The sequence below is a fragment of the Microtus oregoni genome, unplaced genomic scaffold, assembly GCF_018167655.1.
Source record: "Microtus oregoni isolate MIOR12 unplaced genomic scaffold, Mior012 000001F_ref0000356, whole genome shotgun sequence".
Classification (NCBI taxonomy): domain Eukaryota; kingdom Metazoa; phylum Chordata; class Mammalia; order Rodentia; family Cricetidae; genus Microtus; species Microtus oregoni.
Genome location: NW_024543060.1, coordinates 17,483,284 through 17,503,737, shown reverse-complemented (window position 1 = coordinate 17,503,737; position 20,454 = coordinate 17,483,284). Strand labels below are relative to the sequence as shown.

The 20,454-nt window shown below is 43.1% G+C and overlaps 1 protein-coding gene across 3 annotated transcripts in view; it reads left to right on the top strand.

Moving 5' to 3' along the window:
- Dgkh (diacylglycerol kinase eta) overlaps nt 1-20,454 on the top strand; it is a 172,707-nt gene that overhangs the window by 80,050 nt on the left and 72,203 nt on the right. For all 3 annotated transcript variants that reach the window (XM_041672676.1, XM_041672686.1, XM_041672667.1), the window contains exon 4: nt 1,611-1,691. In XM_041672676.1, the coding sequence (XP_041528610.1) occupies nt 1,611-1,691 (81 nt within the window). The remainder of the gene's footprint in view (nt 1-1,610; nt 1,692-20,454) is intronic.

Genomic DNA, 20,454 nt, shown 5'->3' with positions numbered 1-20,454 from the left:
CCCCTTACCCCTTTTCAATTTTTTTGGACTATAAGAAAAAGTTGAGAGTTGTTGCAGCTGTTAGGAATTTACATTCTAGGGGCAGATAGAAGTTCACAGCCCAGCTCATGCACAGACCACAGTGTGCCTGTGGATACTGTGTGCTACTGAGAGAAGGCTTAAGACCATACATGCCGAGTGCTTTCACAACCCCGGCACAAATAATCTCTTCATTATGGTAGCAATTAAGAGTGAAAAATCACATCATAATAAAATTGAGACTTAAAATCATTTTTATGTAACAAATGAATGAAGTAATATAATATAGTTTGGGAAGAAGATCCCAATTAAAACTGATAATTTCATGTTGACTGAAAAGAAAACATTAGGATGGCAGAAAGCCTAGTCATTCCCATTTTTAAAACTGCATGTTCCTCATAATCAGTAGAGTCATTGGTAGAGGCTGAAAAAGCAACCAGTGAGCAAACCTAATTCTTGGTTTATGGAACAGTAGTAGAAGGAATAGCTGAATTCTCAGGTTAAAGTAATAACAAGGTAATCTTATTTTAAAAGTTTGATGTTGACTGTTGTCCCTAGTCCGGCTCCATTGTGTCTCTGCATCTTCCTCTGTAGAAACAGTGATGTCTTGGTTACCTGTGACTTTGGCCGAGTGTCCCGTTCAGGTGCCGCTCAAATTGTCCAGGATGAGATGATGAATTTGCTTTCTGCTGAGAGAATTGTTGGTGCCTTCCCCAGCATTTCCTTGTGACCGCAGTCCCTCCATGTTTAAGGGTCTAACTTGTGCTGCAGTGGGCTTTGTCTGTTTCACGTCGTACCCAAATTGTACAGCCCTTTCAGTTTGGGAACAAGTCCAGTTGAATTAAAGTAAATGAATAAAATCATAGTAAATTTAGTGTAACTCCCTTAACTCTCCTGATTGGGAGAGTGGAGGCTATCAGGAAGGGGAGACATGTTTCATGCAGACATGGAGGTGAACAATAATTCCACTTGTCTGGGAAGTCCACTGGCTTGAAAGCTGAGCAACAACCAATTCACTCAGAATAGGAAAGGTGCATTTGTTTATTCATATTTACTGATGGCAAATTTGCTCCTTTTAAAAAAATTCCCATTTTTTTTTTCTGGAGCTTTCACCACTGACGCACTCAGAGTTAATAATGTCTAAGAGCATGAGACAAACTCAGTCTTCTGTTTGCAGAGCACGGTCACCATCTTATTTGGATACATTTTGATAGACAAGGACAGTAAGGTCCAAAGCATTTGGTAAGTCACCGTGATCTGAACCAGGGTTAGTTCTCGGCCTCCACTTGACAAACCTGTGGGCAATGATGTCTTCAACTGCCTGCAGAGTTGTCTCAAGCCTTAGGGTGTGGGAGGGTGAGTGTGTGTGTCCTTCAGTTGGTTCTCCTAATCATAGCAGATAGGCTTCCGGAAGACGTGGGTCATTTGTGCAATAGGGTCACCTGAGACAAACTTGTGTGGTGTCCCTAAGTTAACATTTGTTTTTGATTCCTAATTCTTGACATCACTTTCTTCCTCATGGGCTGATAGTGAAAATACACTGAAGAGCTGGCTTTTCTACATAACGTGTTTGTGTTCTTGTCCATCAACAGTCCTTGATATTCGATGAAGTTGACCTCTCAGATGCCAGTGTCGCTGAAGCAAGCACAAAAAATGCCAACAACAGCTTCACGGTATGGCTATGTTCAGTTCTCTGTTCCAGGGCTGGAGGGTAGCGTTTCTGAAGCGTGTGCGGATGCTCAGTTCAGTCCTTACTGACACAATTCACTGTGATAAATATGTTGTTACGTTCTAAACGCCAACTATATGATCAGTTATTGGCTCAGGAAACTTGGGTTTAAGTGTGTTTTTCAAATATATGTCTTTGAATATGTACATTTAAATGCGTTCTTACATCTTTCTCTCTTACACACACACACACACACACACACACACACACACACACACACACACACTCATACTTGTAACCCTAGCACTTGAGAGGCTGAGGCAGGAAGATTGCCATGAATTCTAGGACAGCCTGGGCTACACTGTGATACTGTTTCAAACAAACAAGAATTGCTTTCCTTCTCACTTTTATTTTTTGTTGTTTTTTGTTTTTGTTTTTTTGATACAGGGTTTCTCTGTCTAACAGCCCTGGCTGTCCTGGAACTCTCTCTGGAGACCAGGCTGGCCTTGCCTCACAGAGATCTGCCTGCCTCTACCTCCTAAGTGTTGCGCCACCACTACCCTGCTCCTTTTTAACTTTTTAATTTTTGTGTTTTTAAAGTTTTTATTTCCTTTAAATTAATCCTTCATTTAATTATATTGTTCTTAAGTATTCAAAGCCTTTGTTATTTTTCTACAGTCAAAAAACAATATTTTCTTCTCGTGTTTTCACTGTAGTTGCTGTAGTTCAGGCTTCCATTTCTCCTCACTGAGGTAATTCATCAGGGGAACTCTTGAAGAGGGCCCCTCTGGTCCAGCCTCTTTTCTAATCAGAAGGTGCATTGCTTAAAGGTCTAGCTTGTTCGCTGCCACCTACAAACTGTATTGCCACTCAAAAGAAAAAAAAAAAGATCCTGTACTGTTCCTTCCAGTGCCCTGACGTTGGCCTTCCACACCCTGCAGCCCAGCATACACATCCCCTGCCTTCCTGTCGCCCCACCCCATTTCTTTCTACCCGTGGTTGTTGAAATCTGACCACTTCTCCCATTTCTCTGCTTCTTTCATTTACAAAATCAAAATACAAGTTGACTTCCCTTTATGTCACTGGCATTTATGATAAGCAGAGAAATGCAGGAAAGGAGATACTTATGTCTATCTATATCTCTTTGCATATGTAAATCTCCCCTCTAGATTTTTCTTTAGTTCAGGGAGATCCCGTGGTTCTTCCTGCAGAGACACAGTCCTTAGCTCCCCTGTGATGTGTTCCTTCTGCTAAATCCTCACACCTACCCACACCTCCAGCCCTCCCACCAGGACGTTGCTGCTCCTGACACTAGTGTCTGTCCCTCAGGTGCACAGAGCATGGGGGACAGCCAGGTAAGCACACAGAGAGGACCATGCTGGAGGTGAGCGCTAGTGCGCAGTTGAGTGGGGAGAGGAAGCGCATGCATTCAAATTTAGTCTTATTGATTTATGGGCATGTGGGATAATTCATAGTGTAAACAGTGCTTTGCCGCTCCTTCTCCCCAGGGAGAGTTTAGTTTGAGAAGAGGAAAGCCAAGAATAGAATCCTGGGAAAATGTTAAAATGTAAGGTTTGACCAGAGGACCAAGCAAGAGCATTCTTAAGTGAAGCGGTGGAGTCACCCACCGGGCGGTGATGTCATAAGAACCCAGCGTCAGAGAGTTTCAAGACTGAAGTTGCTAAACGTCAGGTGCTGTGGAGAGGGCAGGTCCTGGAGGAATTGACAAGGTGACTTGGATTTGTGAACTTGGGGTTCGTGTGGTCTCGTGGCTTCGAGTGGTTTCCAGGGCGGGGTGGTATTGGAGTGAGACAGCAGGCCTTCCCTGAGGCTGGACCTTTGGGAGCGCAGATTGCACAGAGCGTTGTGGTTTCGTCGTTCCTTTTCGCTTTGCTTCTGAGTGTGTTTACGTGAGGAACGGAGAGAGCTATTAGATGGGGGCCAGATTGCTGAGTGAGCTGATGGGTGTAAGAGCAGGGTGCGAGCACAGAGCCGAGGCGGAGGCAGGTGTGGGCAGCGAGCATGTGTATGTCAAGCCCAGATAGTACCATTTTTCTCAGTGCAACCAAAGACCGGGTTGTGTGGCTATGAGTGGGAGCTCGGGAAGGCTTAGAATAGCTTCTGTGGAGACGGCATGGAAACCATTGGGGACCTGTAAACTGTGTCCACTGAAGACTGCCTTTAGCCACGTCCATTCGTCTGTGCTTATAGAATAAACTTTAAATTAATAGAGAGGAGACAAATAGATTGATCCAGAGCGGTGGTTTGTAAGGCCTTGGGGCAGAGGGTTAGAGGTAATGCTGGATGCTTGAAACATCAGTATCTTATAGCTTCACTGCCTCTCTATGCTCAGTGCTTTAGGATAAAGCAACAGAAGGCAGAACTAGCCTTGCTGTTAACTGAGCAGGCTCCAGTAAACACGAGGAACCTTGGAGATGAAATGTTGCTTACTGTTCCATCCTCCAAGGGAGGATGTGCTCGGCAAAGACAGAAAGTACCATTCGCCTTCCTCTGGGAGTGAACAAAGGTTGCTTCATTCATTCATTCATTCATTCATTTTTAACCCAAGAGAGCTAGAGATAATCTGAAGGAGGGTCCCAGAGTTTACCGTGTAAGGGTTAGATTTTCAGTAAAGGGAAGGCCTGGGGCTTAGAGCAGGTGCAGGGATTATGGAAGTCACTTGTGCAACTATTGCTTGCCCTCCAGCTGCACTTGTTTAACCCCGTTGTAGACAGAGCTTGCCCTAGTCTGCTCTATGCCCAGGTAGGTGTATTTTTTATCATGACTCTCTGATGGCCGGGGCTGTGTCTCCCTTTGGGCCTTTTGTAGCACCTTATTCAAAAGTGTTCCTTGGTTTGGACACACACGACCAAAGTGTCTGTCGGCGTGAGGTGACATGGAGCCTTGGATATGTCGTCGACCAGCTGTTCTTTCTCAAGTTTTGTGGGCTGGAGATGTAAAGGCTGAAAAGGTAGGCTGCTGGGCATTGCGCTACAATAGGAGCTTGGTAGAACTTTCCCCAGTATAAAATGCAGCAAAAGGCATGTTTTCAAGTGGTAATTGACAATCCTCCTGCTTAAATATTTAAATATCCTGCCCTCCTAGATCATCTTGACAGCTCCCGACGCTCCTTTAGCTGGTTCGTGTCAAAGGTTAATGTTGCCGCGTGATGGGATTGCGGTTGGAGTAAGAGTGGCCGGAGTCTGGTCTTCTAGAAGTCCCTGAGGGTAATATATTGACAAGAAATGGTGGTACACAGGCAATCTATAAATAGTTGATGGAAAATGGAAAACTTGGGCTTTGTTTGAAAATGAACGCTCAGCTCTGTGAAGATGACTTCTAAGTGTCCTGCAGAGCAGGGTCACTGCTAGCCCACCCTTGACATAGCTCAGGGTCCCTTCTGCATCCACTGTCTGAGTCCCACGGAGGCACATGGACACCAAGACAGGAGAACCAGGAGACTGTGGGTGTGGTTTAAGATCTGTGTACCCTGTGCATAGTGTCTTACGTAGCCTACTGTTCCACGTTGCCTTTCCTACCCTTCTTACTGTCGTATGAGTAAATTAGGTCGGTGTTCATTAAGTTATTTCTAGTGTAAATTCTACCATGATGGGCAGAGCTTACAAGCTTAGGTTACGAAGTCAAAGAGCCTGTTTCAGCCCTCTTTTGTGACAGTAGTCACATTAGCTGATCCCTTTAAAGAGATCTGCAGCGGTGGAGTGAGGACCTGCTTCCTAGGGCTCTCAATATCAGATTAATGTGATAACCCATAATATACCCAGGGCAGTGGTGAGCCCCTGCAGTTTAGACCACTGTGGCTATTATCCTGAATGTCCTGCCCGTCTTTCCTCCTCACAACTGGCAGTGTGTGGCCCATTTCTGAAAGTTTGGGAACCTCGAAGGTTATGGAGATGAATCCCATATTGAGGAAACATTCCACCCTGCCTTTTATTGAGAGGTATAAGGAAGGCTTATGTCCACTTTTCATCCTATGTTAATGAGCATGGTTGGGAAAAGCAACCAATCAGCAATGAGATGGCCATCACAGACGGGTAGGGTAGTGTTATTTCCTAATGAAGAGGGCTTTTTGGTGATTTAAACAGGATCCCAGTCACAGCTTCCAGAGATGTTCAGAGGAGTTCTTTAAACTTTAATAAAAGATTAAGATAAACTTCAGACAAATGAATTATTTTAAAGAAGCTGTATTGGTATTTAAATCTCCTGAGATAGGGAGATAACTGGCCAGGTTTTGTGACACAGGCCTGTAATCCCAGTTGAAGGTCGAGGCTGAAGACTCTCCAGTTCAAGACTCTAGCCTGCCTGGCTGCAGGGCAGTTCCAGGCTAATTAAACCGGGCACCTGAGGAGGACCTTGTGTCACAATAAGATGTGAAATAAAAGTTGGGGGGTGCTGACCGTGAGAGAATGTCTTATTGAGGATGTAGGGGCCGTAGGCCCAATCCTTAGGAACCCCTGACATAGGAGGGCAGAAAGCAGCATGGAATTTGTTTGTGTGCTTCTTTGTTTAACTCAGAAGGAATGCAGGGATTTGTTGGTTAAGTTAGCCAACCTTAGCATTTTCAGTAGGCACTGAGCTGTATGTGAAGTTCCAGTGTTAGTGTGAGTCCACCTGGTCCCTTGCTGGGTCAACTGCAGGCACCACGTGAGCTGAAAGCTCTTATGTCTAGATCCGAAAGAGGGCTGGAGCAGAGAGCTCTTACTGCCCAGGGTTACTGGCTCAAGCAGGTATGCTGGACGCCGCTTTAACACTACTTCCTCTCTATGTAGTGTTACCTAGAAGACACACCTCTCTCCATAGGAGGGCTCTTAACTAAGAGGGGATGACCCACTGTAAACATGGGTGACGTCATCCCCTAAGCCGAGAGCCTAGACTGAACAAGAGAAGAAAAGCTAAAGAGTGTCAGCAGTCTCCTTTCTCCACCTCCCGGTCTGAGGCGAGGGTGGGGAGGCCCACCCACCCGCTCCTGCATCCTTGGAGCTACTGTGCCCTGCTGCCAAGGCTAGTCTGCCATGGTAGAGGTCTCTTCTCCACCCGTGACTCCAGACAAGTCCTTTCTCCCTTTTGCTTCTTGCGAGGTATTTGGTCACAGTGGCCAGAAAAGACACCAGTATGGCAGTTGGTTATAATTTTGGCAGGAGTGTTTGAAGTGTTTACATTCAAAGAAACCAGTAAGCAAGCCCGGCGGTGGTGGTGCACGCCTTTAATCCCAGCACTAGGGAGGCAGAGGCAGGCGGATCTCTGTGAGTTCGAGGCCAGCCTGGTCTACAAGAGCTAGTTCCAGGACAGGAACCAAAACCCTGTCTCGAAAAATCAAAAAAAAAAAAAAAAAAAAAACAAACCAGTAAGCAAATGGACCACACTATGGTGACCCTTATAACCCCAGGAATTCTGCATCCATGCCATCTTGGACTGAATAGCCTGGGTTCGATGGGAAGGGAAATGTCCCTGGGATTTGTTTCTGTAGCAGTTGCTTTCTGTTTATTCTGCTTTCCCTTGGCTTCCTCTCAGTTGACAAAGTTCAGCTTGTTTCTCTCTGAAGAAGGCTATCACATCCTTTGAACCTAAGAGAGTGTCCGTTTGCTTTCATCTATAATGTCTCAGCTAAGGAAATGCCCGAGACTTGCCTTTTCCCATGTGGTCTGTGAAAAGCACACCCTGTAAAAAGTACACAGGATAATCACCTGGAAGAATGATCCCTTCGCTAAGTTCCCTACCCGATACTGATTCTTTTTCTAAATGCTTTATGTGTGATATCTCACTTAATTTTTTTATGCCAATCTAGTGAGGTAAGACAGTTGCTATTGCTACTGGTTTAAGCAAGGAAGCAGAGAAGCGAGCCTAATCCGTAGAACCCTTGTAGGGCGTGTAGCGCCAGTCTTACCTTGACCTTGACCTATTGTACCCTTTCTTATTTGGCCATTTGGCCAAAGCTGCGACTTTGCTAGTGATCCTGATTGTCGCCTTGGTCAGCTGTCTTTTCTACATCAAGTCAATGAGGCTCTTAGGGTTCGCTACCAGATAGATACACAGCAAACATGCTGGGTATACTGCCAGTCTAGACTCTCACAGTACATGCTGGGTGCTGGATATTAAAGAGAAATGTTGACTAAAAGCTGTCACAGAAGAGGGGAACCAATATTCTAAAACTGCTGGAAATCCTGGGATTGAATGGCATGTAAGGACTTTTTAAAAAAAAATTTATTAAGGAAGTTTAGGAATATGGGCTAGCAACATGGGCCCAGCAGGTTTAGAATCTTGTTAACCAAGGCTGGTTAGCTGAATTTAATCCCCAGAACCCAGAAAAGGTGGAAGAAGAGAACCGACCCCACAGAGATGTCCCCTCAACTCCACACATGTGCACCCTAATGATGATGCTGGTATTTTTAAAGTTTTTGGAATATTTGAGGAATTATTATATAGAAGAGGCAGTGATATGTTTGTGTGGTTGAATTTACAGGGTTGATCTATATCTATCTATCTATTTATCTATCTATCTATCTATCTATCCATCTATCTATTTATTATGTATACAATGGTCTGCCTCATGTGTTCCTGAAGACAGAAGTTGGCACCAGATCTTATTACCAGTGGTTATGAGTCACCATATGGTTGCTGGGAATTGAACTCAGGACCTCTGGAAGAACAGTCAATGCTCTTAACCACTGAGCCATCTTTCCAGCCCTACAGGGTTGATTTTTAACTCAACATAAAAGAACTTTCTAACTAGAATCATCTAATAGAACAGGCCTCTTGTGAGGTAATGACCATGCCCATTGTTAGAAATCCCCAGTCATCTTCTTCCCGGTTAGCAGAAAGGGACTTTGAGAGTCTTCAGGACAGGCCGAGGTTCAGAGCTGAAATGACCTTCTCCAGGTTGGAAGACCAAGAGCTGTGTAAATGTGGGGCTCTTGTTGGTTTGGGATGGTCAAGAAACATGGGTTAAAATGACCGCACAGTGACCTCCACCCTTCCCACATGCCGTATCACGAGACCACTCGGCAAGACCTTCCTCCGAGAAGGCTTCAAGGGGTCCGCAGCCTGGTGTCAGTGTGTCACCATGAGATGAGCTGATGAAAACAGGTTTCCTTCTAGCTTCAAATTCTATGTCTTCGCTGGCTCCCCAGGGCTAGCCTAGATTTGTCAAATGAATTAAAGAAGCGTTTGTGTTGAGTGAACAAACGAACGATCTCTATGAAGTTTTTTCCTTTGGGTAGACAGTGGCTTTTCTTGTTAAGCACGGGCACAGAGCTTCCCCATTTTCCCCCTGTGATGTTTGGTTTCTTCATAGCTCCATAAATATTTGCATCTTCCTGACATTTTTGTATTATATACAGTGACTCAGACTATTTTTTAAACCAGTAAGTCTTACAGACATGATTCTTGACTCTTATTAGTCATTGTAGGTCTCAATTTGATTACATAAATATGAGAAACCTAATAGTAGCCAGTCTAATGATTTTATGTCTATGTTGATTCAAATATTTTACAATGCTTTAAGATGACTCTGTGTTAACATACTTCTTGGAGGCTGAGGCAGAAGGATTACTGTGAGTTTGAGGCCAGGCTAGACTACGTAACAAATTCTAGGCCAGCCTTCCTTTTCTCCTGGAAAAAAGAACTTATCGCTGGGCCTGTTGCCAGGGGTTCATAAAGCTGGTGTCCTAGGTGGCCTTCAGTCTGAGGCATTTTGTACTGGACCAATAGAGCATTTCTGTCCAGATGGAGTTTCTCGAGCCTTGGCAGACTGTCTTAGAGTCTGCCCTAGACTGAGGTACACAGTGTTTTGGCCATATTGCAGTGCCCAGTGAATGGCAGCCTGGACGAATGATAAACCTGTACTTTCTGTGGATGTTTCATGTAAAAGACCCTTTATGGGTTCCAAATACATGGTCCTGAGCCGGTCCCATCGCTGTCACCCTGATCCACAACTGTTCCCTCTAACTACATGGAGTTAGACATTAAGAACCCATCCTTTCCCTGTAGAATTTCTGCATGAAAACTGGCAAGGGTGCCGGTCTCAGGCACTGAACTGGGAGCCATGGCCTCTATAGTTATTCTGCTCTTCAGAGGATTTGGGAATGTTCAGGCAGCGAGCGTGAAGGGCTTCTCCTGGCTGTCTCAGTCATGTGCAAGCGCATTCTTTGAGGAAGGGCTACATGATTTTACTTGAACTTTAGTGCACCTATCTAGATGAAGGGTTTAGTTAAAATCACTCTGGCCCCATATCCATGTAGCTGAACTCTGATTTCTGGTGCCCATTTCTAGCACAGACCGAAGGACTCTGTAAAGACAATATCCTGCCTCATGTCAATGCCTGGAATAGGGTCCTAATTGTGGGCAAGTGAGTTACCAGCCAGAGTAACAATTTTAAATTAAAATATTTAGAATATTAAGTACCTGAACATGTCTAGAGAGGGCCTCCTGGCTGAAATCCATCTAACGAAGCAGCGGAACTCTGAAGGCCTCGTGTCCTGTACAACACGGTCAGAAGACTAGAACTCAACCTCACACCGCACAGATTCTAGCTTTGTTGGACAGCTATCAATCTTTATTGTTTTATGTTGAATGTTAAAAAATTAAAATAGCACCAAAAAAGCCTGTTCTTTTATAAGATCTTAGCAATTGAAGGTATTTTTTTTTTTATACAGCAGAAAGCAAATTTACTTCTGAAACCTCTGTGGTATATAAAACACGAGTAGTAATTGCATAGCTAGTTTTCATTTCATGTCTCACTTTGTTATCTCAATAAACCCTCAGAATATCCTTCATTCCAGGAGAAAGGTTACAGGGGTTGGGGTTCAGAGAACTTAACTTGGGGTAAATTTTTATAGTTATCCAAAAGCATAGTTAATATTTCAATTTTGAGTGCTCTCTGCAAGAATGGATGGCATATTAGAATTTTTAGGCTTATATGATGGTAGTAATCTGGTAAACCGCCTTCTAAAAATTCTTTATTTTTCTGTCTGTGGATATTTCGCTGGTGTGTGTGTATGTGCACCACATGTATGCCCGATGCCCATGCAGACCAGAAGAGGGTGTCCAGTCCCTTGGAACTGGAGTTGCTGATTCCGTGAGCTGTCACTGGGGTACTCGGAACTGAACGTTTGCAAGAACAGCCAGTGCTCCTAATGCCGAGCCCTTTCTCCTCCCCGAGGATCACCATTGTTGATAGGATGTGTTCAGATATGGCAATGCATAGGGATGCCTCATCACCCAGTAAGCACAAAGGAAGTGGATGTGTAACAGTATAGCAGTTAGTAACGGTCAGAGTGCCTGCCTAGTGTCTACTGCCAATTCTTCTGCTGGTCTTTACTAGACAAGGACTAGGCATTTCAGTCTTCCTTGGTGCACACACTTCACAGTGCCAATTCTTCTGCTGGTCACCAGGCTGACTGTCTTTATTAGACAAGGACTAGACATTTTATTCTTCCTTGGTACACACACTTCGCAGGAATGATTGTAAAGAAGTTGCTTCATGCCTTGAGCTGAGCCTTCGCTGCCTTAACCTCTGGAGTCATGAAGCATAGTGAACTGTTCTATATATGCTTGCAAAGGGGCATTGATTGCACATTGTCATATCAAAAGACTGGAAAGAACCCAGATATGTCAAGCAGAGACGATTGAATTATGAAACACATCACGACAGAATACTGTGCAGCCATTTGAATTAGCTATGTGTGTAACAATGCAGGCTGAATTTATTCAGTGAGAAAACTCAGATATAGAGCTAAGATCCCATAATGTTACTGTGTGCTTGTGCCTGCACGTATTTTTGTATATTTAAACTGCAAGGGAGCGCATAGTTCTCATGCATAGATATCCTGTCTCTGGAGAGATGCGCAAGAAAGCTGACCAGTGTTTATTTTTAGGAAGGGAAGTTGGTAACTGGGGCAGGTTTAAGCGGCACACGTTTTCATTCTAAAAGTATTTGGAATTTTCTATCGAGAATTATGTATTCCGGACCGTCTCTGGGAGCTTCCCATCTGGTGCACTGAACAAGAGTTAAGAATCAGCATGAGAAGCACCTTGGGCAATATCGCCACATTTGGGGAAGGCCTGGTAGGGCAGTATGGCTGTTTACCATGGGAGGGAAGGACGGCATGGACAGAGGCCTTGTGCAGAAAGGCCAGAGGGCCATGGCCAGAGTGAGGGGCAAGGAGAGGAGGAAGAACTGGATTTGGGGTATAAGTGATACCTGAATCAAGGGCAGGAAGTAGATGTAAAAGTAGGTTTGTGGAAATGGGACGAAAGTCCTGGACGCCGTTAATTTGAAGCAGTTGTAAGATCTCCTGGAAACATGGAGCAGGCAATTAGTATGAGGTGTGTTCAGCTCTATTAAAGTAATTTGGGGTTGTTATTTCCCTGGCTTTAAATGAGTTTATAGCAAAGCCAAGTGTCTTCTCCAGTACTCAAGCTTGAGCATGGACTAATGGAAAATTTAAGTTTTAGAAGCCTCCCATTTTTGTAGTGAGCAACACAAAGCAAGATCATTATTTTGTTTTGAAATTTCCCGTTGCATACGTGTGCTTACAAAACCATTTACAGTTAGAAACCAAACAGCTTGTGCCAAGGGAATGAAGCTAATGCATTGCTCCGATCTCCGGGACAGCCTGAAAACACTAAATGAATGGGAACACTTTTAATGTGCCCATTAACTAACACCACTAATTTACAGCGGGCGTGCCTGCAACAACCCGCATTAATAATTTCTGATACACTGTGATCCTCAGCATCACAGTTAATGCAGGAAATTCTGTTCCCCACGTACCCTCCCCAACCCTAATCCTAACCCATGTGTACACTAGAGGACGTCGTTGCTTGGCTGTCGTTCCTCGGGTCCCACTCACCAGGTTGTTTTTTGAAACAGTGTCTCTTACTGTTCTTTGCCTGTTTCCACCTTACCAGATATGGTAAGTACACAGCACCATGCCTGGTTTTTGGTTCTGGAGAATCAAACTTAGGTCGTCATGGTTGCAAGGGCAGCACTTTACCAAGTGAGCCATCTCTCCAGGCCCTCTAACTCGTGACAGAAAGCGAGTAGGGTGTATTGCTAGCCTGTTCTTCTAGAGTGACCAGCACAATCTCTCCCATTCTTTTGTGCTAGGCAGCTAGGAAGGTGGGAAGAATTCAGTTCAAATCTAGTACATGGCCTTAAGTGACTTGTAAAGCCTTTGAGCCTATGGTCATGCAAGGAAAACAGAGATTGCTACTGTTTGAATGATGCCAGCATATTATACAATCGGTGTATATTCCTGGCCTGTTATAATTACCCAATAAATAACTACTCCTAGTATGTGGACATATAGAATTCTAAACATCAACACTAGAAGCTATATCCCAGGCCATTAATTGTGCCTCTTAAGATGCCAATCAATTCTTTTCATTTCTAGTATACGGTCAGATCTCAATGGCATGTTTCAGGCCAGCATCCCATCTGCATCCTACCTCATGTCTTCTCTTGCCTTTTCCACAGTTTAAAGAATATGAGGGAATATGTATTGGCAGTCAGAGAGCACCGAAATCCATGTGTTTTTATTATGGAATTAGGCATTAGAGTTTATGTTATATAATTAAAAAATAACTTCAGTTGTAGATGGAAATCAAATTTGCATGAAAAGTGGCATTGTTGTGAAGCTATGATTCCTTAATCAAGAAATGGGTGAATTTGGTTTTGTTCTACCGAATATCAAACTGAAGGTCTCATGAATGCTAAGCACACCAGGTCACTGAGCTACACCCCTACCTCCAAGAAGGCTTTGTAAGGAGGGAGTCAAGCTGGCTCTGTCTTAAGAAAAGCCATGGACACTCATGAATTATGGAAGTAGGATTTGCACGCTTTTGTCAGTCAATACCTCCTTCCCATTACAGTTAGTGCTCAAAAGCCTTAATTCGTGAGCTGCTGTGGACATTTAGTTGCCGGGACAAGGAAAATGACATTCATTTGTGTAATATGAGTTTGATGTCAGGGAAGGAAGCAGGAGGCTAGCCACTCGGTCTGGTGGCTGTTTGAGTGTAGGGCCAAGGGTTGCTTAGGATATTAGTGTGTGTAAGGGGACCGAGACATTCAAGTCCCTCTCTCTATCTGTTAAAGAGTCTAGGTTGGGTTTGTTCAGTGCTTGTTCAGTGGCCATGAGGAGGAAAGGGATGATTTGGTTTACACTTCCGGGTTATAGTTGATCACTGAGGGAAGTCATGTCAGGAACACAAGCAGGAGTAGAGGGCAGAACCGTAGAGCACTGCTGCCTTCTGGCTCTCTCCGTGGCTCATGTTCAGCAGCCTTTCTGATACAGCCTAGGCCTGCTTGCCTAGGGATGCTACCAGCCCACAGCAGGCTGGCCCCTCCTACCATGAGAAAATACCCCACACACCAGCTCACAGGCCAGTCTGATGGAGGGACTTCTTTACTTGAGGATCCGTCTCTCTTGCCAAGTGTATCAAGTTAATATCCATGATTGGCCATAGCAGTCCTTTAAAAATGACAAATTTCAAACATAGGCAAACATTTAAGATGATTCTGTCCTGACTGCCACTTTCCCCTCCCGCCCCTCCCCCCTTGTTACCTATTTTATTTCATTGCTCCATCCATTCTCTTGTTTTATCTGAAGTGTAAAGGCGAATCTCACTTTATTACACTTAAATTGACACCCCTTAGTTACAGCAGTGATGCTTTCACCCCAAACATTGTTAAGGCAGTAGAACCCTTCACCCCACACTCTCCAGTAGACATCCGCAAATCTGTGCGGGGTATGGGGGTATGGGGTGGAGGCTGACCCGGAATACAGCTGTGCAGTTCACCATCAGATGATGCAGTCATGCTAAACCAAGAGCTTTATTTTCCTTGCTATAACAGTACTGTTGCTATTAATTTAATATTATTATTATTTTGCTTTTTTCAAGACTGGGGTTTTCTGTGTGTTGTAGCATGATTAATAAAAACCCAGAAACAGATATTGGAGTTCAACCTGAAGATCAGAAAAGCAAAGCAGCCAGTCCACTAGAAAGCTCTTACCTGTATGAAATCCTCAGGCTAAAAGAGTACAAGTGCCTGTCTCATCCCAGTTTATATTCCTCTCTAGTGCTGGAATTAAAAGTGTGCATCACCACCATCGGATCTGTTTCTGCATAGATCTTGTGTAGTCCAGAGGAGCCTTGAACTCACAGAGATCCATCTGTCTCTGTCTCCCAAATCCTGGGATTAAAGTTGTGTGATACCACTGCCTGGCTTCTAGTGACCTAGTTTTACTTTCTGATCATCTGGAAGCTTTATTTATAAAACATAAATAAAATACCACTATATTTCCCCTTTTTGTCTAAAATAATAAAGGCTATAACTAATATAAGAAAAACTATAAATAAAAGTATAATAACTATATACAATATATACAGGCAATATCAGCAATGTCTAGTCCATTTGCATTTGACAAATTCATAGGAAATACTCCATATCTATCCTATCTTGGTGAGTCCAAAGTCTTGTACCTAGTTTACTTTCTATCATAACTTGCATTACCACTCAAAACTACCTTTTGATATCTCTCATCTTTATATACTTTACATATATACCTATATTTCTTTAGTGAATTTCTTTTTTGAGTCTTGTAAACAATGAAAACTATAACTATCTAGTCTTCAACTACTTCAGAGTTTAATAATACTGAGTAAGCAGGAAGTGTAGGGAAGCAGCTTCCAAAGAATGTGAGAAATGACAGAAACAGCCTGGTCAGTCACCCAAAGTTTCTCTGCAGTGTTGGGGCAATCATTTTCGGCCTATAGGCCTAGAATATCTGACAGATTTTTCTATGAAGGAGGGTTTTTGAAGGACTATTTCGCCTTGTCTGGGCAAGGTTTGGAAGTCACTTTTTTGTGTGCCCTGCTTGTCCCATTAGGACAGCATACTGTCAGCAATTGAGGCAAGGGCACCTTCTTGCCCATTGACTTAATTTTGACACAAAGAAAGAAAACTCCATGTGGAGTATCTTTGATGCCTATCATCGTCTCTGGAGTAGATTGGTACTGCCAGGAACAGACATGTCTCATTGTCATGAAGAAAGAAAAAAGAACCTATATTATTAAAACACATTAAATGACATATTCTGTAGATCTCTGAAGTGTTTGAAGATGATATATTTAAAAATATATCTGTTTGACTTTGAAAACATATCTAATATGACTACAAGTTCGATTGTATTACCTGACCTGCATTTCCTTGTTATCCTAAACAGTTGGTAATAATAACTTTCAAGGACTAGAAATTTGTATTACATTGTTAAATGAGCTTTATGGGTAGGTATAATGCCTTGAGCAAGATTAGAAACGTATGTACAGTTAGTTTTAACAAAATTATTAATTTCATAATATTAATTTCATAATTAGTTTTAACAAAATTAATCTCAAATTTGTATCAATATACAAAATTTGTATACAATATATAAAAGTCCAACCCATTGTAAAACATTTAAAACTAGTAGTTGGTTTTGCTTCAAGGTAGGTTCACTAATTACCTTTTTATCTTATTAGTGTGCAGTCCTGGCCGTCCTGGAACTCTGTAGACCAGGCTCACAGAGATCTGCCTGCCTCTGCCCCCTGAGTGCTGGGATTAAAGGCATGCTCCACTACCACTTGGCCTATTATGTTTTTTAGGTTTACATAAGAAATAACAAATTATGGACAGACAATTTAGTGTTTTTTTTCTTTTCCTTTCCTTTCCTTTTCTCTCTCTCTTTTTTTTTTGCAGTATGTTGTACAGAATTAACTCATATTTAATTTGTGAGCTAATGGAGGGATCAACGTCTTTCTGCCAAGAACAGGAGACAGGTATTCCTACAGAGTAGAAGAGAGGCACACTCTTGGCAAGGGTGGCCTTTGTAATTGGACTTCTTAGATGAATTGTGTTCTGTTTTTTTTTTTTTTTTTTTTAAGTTTTGATCAGGGATGACTCTTCAGTGCTGATTCCTGTCTTCATTGATACGGCTGTAGAATTCTCCCTCATGGTGTCATTTATATATTGGCAATTGCTTGATTTCTAGTTGAAACAAATCTTACATCCAGGAGGTACACAGCTTCTCCATGCCTGACCGGCAGGCAGGGCACAGACTTCCTTGTGTTTGTAACAAGCCCACCCTTTATTCTGAGTGCCTCTGGGAGCTGTTTGACTTTAGAGAATACAAATCTCCATGACAGGACCCCCCCCCCCTTACCTGCATAGAATCTGTAATTATTTGTTATTCAAAGTGTGAATCAGTTAAAACAGAAGTGCAGATTGCCAGTGAAAGTGCTCTGATTGTAAACAGAGGATTGTGTGTGTGCTTGGTGTACAAACATGAGTGGTCTGTGACATCCTGACATCCACAGGGAATGAGCTGGAGTCCTGTTTACATAGTGTGCTGCCTATATAGTAAAACTTCTTAGTGAATTTCATCTGTAGATCAGTAATGACGTGTGTGTGTGTGCGCGCGCGTGCGTGCACACATATCAGCCTTAATTTTATCAATGATCTATAATGTCTTTATAAATTATTCTACTTCATCTAGGATATGGTGAAATTTGTGTTCTAGGACTTCATGGTACTTTTTCTCCTTGATCACTCACTGCTGATTCTATAATGTTCATGCAGATAAAATGAATGCGTTTAAATCCCACCAATTTGATAAATGTAACTTCTTTTTAAAAAAGTTTTTTTTTTTTAAATGTTTATCAGTATTTATGTGCACTAAATGCGCACAGTACTCAGAGAGGCCTGAAGAGGGGCTGCTGGATCCTCTGGAGTTGGAGTAACCCAGGTCCCATGGAAGAGTAGCAAGTGCTTCTAGTCACTGAGCAGTGTCTCCAGCACCATAAGGCCTATTCTTATCCTGAAACTATGTTCACTTAAATTTTACTGTCAGCTGAAATTCTCAGGGCAGAATGAATGAACTCCCTGTGGCATTATGTCACACTTCAGTGCCGTTATATGTGGCACACTAATGCATTGTCCTACCAGTGTTATAATGTCATTTCTTCCATTGCAGTGTAAGCAACCTTGGAAGAAAATATGTTAAACCTCAATTATCTATTAAGACTTCAGAAAAAAATTATGTAACTAATTGTCATCTTAGAAAGCAGATGGGATTTGAGCAGTGAGAAAGTCAATTGGGAGAAATACTGACCCCTCTCCCCCTCAACTAGACTACTTGGGAAGCTGAATGTAAAACTCAGATCCACACCTCCAAATGACCAGTATTAACCGAAGTCCATGAATTGTCCAGATAGGACCACAGCTGTATGTATTTCTGCCCGTCAAATTCTGGTGGATTTCAATGTGTTTTTAACAACACAGCAATACAAAGTTTATACAGAATAGCCAAATGAATCACTGGAGGCCACGATCTTGTGATATATTATATTACCTGAGGTGATGTTTATGGAAGGCTGTTTTAGACTGATCACCCCAAAAGGAGCAAGGGGAGTACTGAAGTTTGGCATTAGAAGGATGCCAAAAGAGAGGCAGGAAAACGCGAAGGCTAAGAGTACTGTTCGACACCATTGAGACCAGGCACTGCCTTTACTGACAGGAAAGTTAGACACTTAAATTACCTTTCATGGTTGATAACCAGGATGAGTGACATAGAAAATTGCCCTCGCCTCCTCTCAGAGCTTTCGGCGTGGCTTCCGAGTGTCGTCTTGGGGCTGGGCTGGGTGTGTTTCCATGAAGGTGCACACCTGTGCTGTTGCACATTTGCGTTTTTGGATAGTGGAGGTCCCCAGTGTACTCTGAAAAATGGGGGCATCTCTGCTCCTAAAGCAGTCCCTTAAATTGTGTGACCACATTGCACATTGGCACATTTAAGTTGTCAAAGTGAATTATTTCACTCCATAAAAAACGAATGAGAAGAAAAAGCCACATACATAATTGAAGCATTGGATCTAGAGTTCATAGGGAAGGCTGGAAGAAGGATGCTAAGACTGAGCAGTTGACAGTCCACAGGGATAGCAAAGCTAGTGTTAAAAAGGTGCGTGGTTGAGACACGTTCTAACACATAGAGACACTAGCAGTCGTATAGCCCTGTTACAGTTGCTGCTGCCCTGCTGTCCAGGAGCCATGTCTCACTCTGTGCGAACTTTCATTGCAGCAAGGTGGCTCTGGATTAAAACACAGCTTATCCTAAGCAGAGTGGGTGCAGCCATTTAGAACGTTAGGTCAGAAATAAGGATCTCCTAACAGAAGGGTTGTTGGGCTTGGAAAATGACTAGAGAATGTCAGAGAATTTCCTTGATGGCAGAGTTAAAGCAAGGAGCTCTCCGTCTTCTATAGCTTCAATATGATGCTTAGTAACGGTGGCATGCTAAAATTCTCTCTGCTGGACATGGCTCTGACCTCTTCATTTGTGCAGGCTTTTTTCATTCACTGCTGTTGCTTTAGGTAAGATTGGGTGTAGAGCAATAAGAGAATCTCCCCACCTCACCTTTAATTCATTGGTGATTTTCTTTGTCCAAGGAAGCTGTCACTATGGTCAGATGGTGTTAGTTTACCAGGCATGGAATTTTATTGGTGGAAACCTCTGTTTTTGAGTAGCGCTCCCTTGACTTTGATCTTGGGCCACAAATGTCTATCAATGACAGTGCAGGTGCAGTCTCAGTCAGTGTTCAGAGACCGTCTTTAGCCAAGCCTAACCTGGACTGGTCATCAATGGACCCCTGACCACCACTGAGCTACTCCTCTGTCCCTAGTTAGCTGTGGAAACACAGAGGCTCAGAAGCATGGTCTCAGCCCCTGAGACAAAAGAGGATGCTGGTGGGGTTTAGGCTAGGTTGCCCTGACTCCAGACAGTTTCTCTAATTCACTTCTCTTTAGGAACGTCTTTCTTTTTTGTATAGAAGGAAAATTACCTGTAGACATTGGTTCTCAAACTTGGTCCACTTTAGAGTCACCTGGAAGGGTTTTTCATTCGTTTGTTCATTTTCTTTTCTCTCCTTCCTTCCTTCCTTCCTTCCTCCCTCCCTCCCTCCCTCATTCCCTCCCTCCCTCCTTCCCTCCCTCCCTCCTTCCCTCCCTCCTTCCTTCCTTCCTTCCGTTCGGATTGGTGCTTATACCTTTGTTGAATGAGAGAATAGTAGCTGCAGCGTGAATTTTAATTGGTCTTAATAATAAAACCCCAGAGTCAGATATTAGGGGGTAAAAACGGAAAGATCAGAAAAGCAGAGCAGCCAGCCACTAGTTCTTACCTCTACAAAATCCTCAGACCAAATGGGGTATCCTGTCTTTACAAATCCTCAGACTGGATCCTAAGCTCCTGTTTCCTCTGCCTTATATTCCTCTCTCTGTCCAACCGTATCAGTTCCCATCTCCACCTCTCTAGTGCTGGGGTAAAGGTGTGTGCCACCACTGCCTGGTCTCTGTGGCTAACTAGTGTGGCTAGCTCTGTACTCTGATTTTCAGGCAAGCTTTATTTGTTAGATCACAAACAAAATATCGCCACAAGTAGCTTATGTATTGGGATTTGAAAACAAGCAAACCAGGTGATTCTGAGACAGATAACAGCTAGGTAGTTTACTACTTAGGGATACTACATAGGCCCACCATATATTTTAATATTCTTTTTAAAAAACATATAATAATTTTGTTTTTTTTAAAATTTCATAGTTTATTTTGATCAAATCAATGCCTCACCTTTCTCCCCAATTCCTTCCCGATATGCCTCCCACCTCTCCACACCCACCATCTTCCTCTTCCTCCTCCTCCTCCTCCTCCTCCCACTGAGTCCAGTTTG